The following is a 5,056-nucleotide window of genomic DNA, read 5'->3' as shown; positions in this document are numbered from 1 at the left end:
TCGGTGACGTCATGGAATCCGTGGAATCTTTCGAACGAATTTCGTATAATGCGGTCAAGGCTGTTAATTGAAACGTCACTGACATTTCTGACATGTTTTCCTATTGTCAGCTAAGTGGAGAAACTTCAACTCTGTTACCAATAATCAATATTTATAATATAATATTGATATACAATTAATCAATAATTAAATCACTAAGTTTTTGGTTGGGTTTTTAGACTTATTTAAATAAAACGTCATCAAGGAAACAACTCTTCAGTTTAAAATATATTATTTTAAAAATATATTAGTCAGAATTATTAGCCCCCCTTTAATTTTTATTTCTTTTTTTTAGATATTTCCCAAATGATAATAACAAAGCATGAAAATTTTCACAGTATATGTGATATTTTTTTCTTCTGGAGATAGTCTTTTAAAGGACAAAATTATTAGTTTTGCAATTACGTCTTTTTATTTTTGTTGTCGTTTGTACTCTTATTTCATATCTATTCATACAACTATATATATATATATATATATATATATATATATATATATATATATATATATATATATATATATATATATATATATAAACTATAGTAAACACACTAAATTAACAAAATGGACATATTTGTGGTTAACAAAACATAATCAAACAATATCAATATAATTTACCCTAAATGCTTTTTAAATAATATAACTGCAATGATTTGTTGCTCATCAAATTTAAGTCATAAACAAAAAGGAAAGAGTACTTTAAAAAAAACAAACTTTTTTTTACAAAAGTGTTTTTATGCATGCACACAAGCACAGATAAACTTGTTTGTTGGTTTTAGTAAATTGTGGGGACATTCTATAGGTTTCCATTATATTTATACGGTATGACTGTATTTTCTATTGCTCTACCTCAACCCTTACAAGAAACTGTGCATTTTCACTTTATGTAAAAATGTCATCATCTTTTGAAAGTATGAATCACTAACTTATCCAGCATATATTATACTCAGAGGATGCCCTTCCAGCTGCAACCCGGTACTAGGAAAGACCCATACACTCTCACATGCACACACTTGCAGTACACTACAGCCAATTTAGTTTATTCAACTCACCTATATACTGCATATCATTGTACTGTGGGGGAAATGGAGCACCCAGAGGAGACACATGCGAACAGAATGAGCATGCTCCATGATCAAAGTCCACATACAAATACCAACTGACCCAGTCGGGACTCGAAGCAACGTCCTTCTTGCTGTGAGGTGACAGTGCTAACCACTGAGCCACTCTGTCACCCCACTCTCATAATCTTTAATCAAATTAGATGTTTCCTCCTCTCTTAAAATGACTTTTCTTCACTTTTGGTCACTTGGAATGCCTTTAAGACGGGACTAACGGTTCTTTAAGGTGGGGCTATCAGACCGTGTCTCATTCTGCACTGCGTTCATACAGTCATCAATTTTTCTCCATTTTGTTTGCAACATCCATCTTTCAACAATCCAATCAGTTTCCAAAAGACAAGTCATCCACCACTCTACTTATTTTGTTTGGATGTTTGTCACAATATGGGGAAAAAACAACAATCTTTACTTCTTTTCATGCTGATTTCAAAACTTAATAGTTATGAGGGCCTGCCTAAAAATGAGAATTGCCATAATTTATTTAACTTGCGTCTTTTCAAACACATTCTGTTTAAGAAAGAATTAAATATTTTAAAGAATAATGGTAGCTGGGGCGTTACGGTGGCACAGTGGGTAGCACAGTCGCCTCACAGCAAGAAGGTTGCAGGTTCGAGCCCCGACTAAGTCAGTTGGCATTTCTGTGTGGAGTTTGCATGTGGGTTTTCTCCGAGTCCAAAGCCATGAGGTACAGGTGAATTGGGCAAGCTAAAATTGTCCATAGTGTATGTGTGTGAATGATGTGAATGGGTATTTCCCAGTGATGGGTTGTGGTTGGAGGGGCATCTGCTGGATGGAACAAATGCTGGATAAGATGGCGGTTCATTCCGCTGTGGGGACCCCAAATTAATAAAGGGACTAAGCTGAAAAGAAAATGAATGAATGAATATTGGTATCTAACATTTTAATTTCTACTGATTTCCATTGGATCAACTTTGTATTCAGCTGAAGAAATAAACAGATACATGTTTAGAGTTGCACAGTGATGTGTAATAGATGATAGATTTTCATTTTTGGATGGACTGTCTCTTTACCCATTTTCACTATTGTTCTGAACTACACTAACTGCAGCCAAGCTCATTGTACAACTTTGTCACATTATACAAAGTAAATCTTTAATTATATACATTAAAATCCACTTTTCCTGAAAATCCTTGATCATAAAAAGTGTTCAGCTTTTTTCTCCCTATAATACACATTCTCACATGTGAGTTGTGTCCAAAAATGAAATGTTATCATAGTAAATGTAACGGAGTAAATGTAAAATGTAAATAAGTAAATGTGCATCATTCCAGAGTCCAGAACTGTCCTTTATTAATTGCACTCACATTTTAATAAATGACAAAATAAAAGTAGATCACATGCAGAATATGTATTAAACAATAGGCCCAGCTTTGCACTTGTGCTCTACACAATGATGAGAAAGTTTGAACTAATCCAGTCTCAGTTTCAGTGTGGAACATTCTGACATGTGCAAGCATTCATACACAAAATCCCTTTTTCACAATAAAAAACTACAATAGTAATCCAAAATCCTTTAGATACTTAATTCAAGTAAGAAATTTTATAAAGAGTCAACAGCGGAACCTGAGGAAAGACATCATTTAAACCAAAAGACACTGAGAAACCATAAAAAGGATTCAACTTTGAGTTAGACAGGTTTTTGTAAAAGGTGCTAATGCCCTCTGCTGGACAGAACAAGAACTGCTCCTGTATTTTTTTTTAAATAGGGCTCTTTTCACTTCTTTTTCTTCTTCTTCTTCTTCCCTTCCTTCCCTTTCTTTTGCAATTTTCCTCCTTTAGTTTTCCCTTTTTTAAGAATTGCCTGTTCTTCACTGGCTTTAGCTGCACGCGCTCGTTTTTTGCCCAGAGGTGTCCGGCTGTACCATGCCTACAAGTACACACAATATAATATCAGTTTAAGTATACGCATAACTTGAGCTCAATACACCAACATCATTATCCATCGTCATCATTTTGGAATTATAAGGATTTATCTGACATTTCTGTCAAAATTGAGTCATTCAAATTTTCCTATTTTGTGGTAACTATACAAAACATTGTGCACATTTGGAGCTTTTTTATTTTATTTAGCTACAACATTAAACTCAGCACTTTGAATGCACACAATAGAACCAACCAGTATCATCTCAGAGGCCTGTTGAGTTATTTTACCCAAAAGATGCAGTTACACGTCATCACTATGGAGATGATTTACAGGGTCCCACTCTAGGCCAAATTTCAAATCCCCTGACTTTCACTGAATAAAAAGCTGAATTCTGTGACCTATAATGCACAGAAACACAGACAGATGTTTTGTTGAGGAATGAGCAGACTAAACTGCCACAGGCAGGGGGCTGGATTTCACTTAATTGCTAGTTGACAAGCGGGAAGGAAGTTTTTAGGAGAATAGCCTAATAACATTCGAAATGGGAAAAATGTAATATAAAAAGACAAGGGGATTTAGAAAATGACATTTTGTAATTGAAACCCTAGATTTAACATGCATTTTTTGTTAAAGTTAGTAAAAATTAGTTGCATAGCTTTAATTATTTTAGATATATGTATACACACAGGCGGTTCATTCCGCTGTGGCGACCCCAGATTAATAAAGGGACTAAGCCGACAAGAAAAGAATGAATGAATGTATACACACACAAACACACACACACACACACACACACACACACACACACACACACACACACACACACATACACACACACACACACACACACCGGTCACTTTATTAGGTACACTTTACTAGTTCTAGGTTGGAACCCTATTTTGCCTTCAGAACTGCCTTAATTCTTCGTGGCATAGACTCAATAAGATACTGGAAATATTTCTTAGAGATTTTGGTCCATATTGATGTGATAGCATCATGCAGTTGCTGCAGATTTTTTGGCTGCATATCCATGATGTGAATCTCCCGTTCCACCACATCTCAAATGTGCTCGATTTGATTGAGATCTGGTGAATGTGGGGGCCATTAGAGTACAGTGAAATCATCGTCTTGTTTAAGAAACCAGTCTGAGATGATTCACGCATCATGGCATGGTACGTTATCTTGCTGGAAGTTGCCATCAGAAGATGGGTACAGTGTGGTCATAAAGGGATGGACATGGTCAGCAACAATACTCAGGTAGGCTGTGACATTGGCTCGATGCTCGATTGGTACTAATGGGCCCAAAGCGTGCCAAGAAAATATCCCCCACACCATTACACCACCACCAGCAGCCTGAGCTATAAAGGCAAGTAACGAGTGTTCATTTGAGTTACTGTTGTCTTTCTATCAGCTTAAACCTGTCTGGCCATTCTCCTCTGACCTCTGGCATCAACAAGGCATTTGCGCCCACATAACTGCCACTCACTGGATATTTTCTTCTTTTCAGACCAATCTCTATAAACATTAGAGATGGTTGTACATGAAAATCCCAGTAGATCAGCCGTTTCTGAAAATACTCAGACTAACCTGTCTGGCACTAACAACCATGGCACGTTCAAAGTCACTTAAATCACCTTTCTTTCCTTTTCTGATGCTTGGTTTGAACTGCAGCGTCCTGACCATGTCTGTGTTATGAAGTCCAGCTAGTAAGTGCTGTGCAGGTAAACATCACTCCTCCGACCTCCTAAGGTGCTCTAGTGACAGACGCTAGGGGCCATTCTTCCTCATTTTGATGCTCGGTTTGAACTGCAGCAGATCGTCTTGACCATTTCTACATGCCTAAATGCATTGAGTTGCTGCAATGTGATTGGCTGGTTAGAAATTTGTGTTAACGAGCAGTTGGGCAGGTGCACCAAATAAAGTGGCTGATGAGTGTACTGTATATATATTATAGTAGCTGCTTTCTGTCTTAATCAGAATAATTAAACAAATGATTCTTAAACCTCTGAAT

The 5,056-nt window shown here is 36.5% G+C and overlaps 1 protein-coding gene across 2 annotated transcripts in view; it reads right to left on the bottom strand.

The window, feature by feature from the left end:
* Positions 1-5,056, bottom strand: part of drc11 (dynein regulatory complex subunit 11) — a 174,938-nt gene that overhangs the window by 41,557 nt on the left and 128,325 nt on the right. Inside the window, 1 exon segment of one of the 2 annotated variants that reach the window (NM_001098731.3) lies at positions 2,450-3,048. The exons of the other annotated variant lie outside the window; for it this stretch is intronic. Within the exon segment in view, the coding sequence (NP_001092201.3) occupies positions 2,896-3,048 (153 nt within the window). The 3' untranslated portion in view covers positions 2,450-2,895. 2 annotated transcript variants of the gene reach the window in all.

This window comes from Danio rerio, chromosome 6 (assembly GCF_052040795.2).
Source record: "Danio rerio strain M-AB ecotype USA chromosome 6, GRCz13ab, whole genome shotgun sequence".
Classification (NCBI taxonomy): Eukaryota; Metazoa; Chordata; class Actinopteri; order Cypriniformes; family Danionidae; genus Danio; species Danio rerio.
The sequence above is the reverse complement of the archived record's forward strand: the minus strand, read 5'-3'. Positions and strand labels throughout refer to the sequence as shown.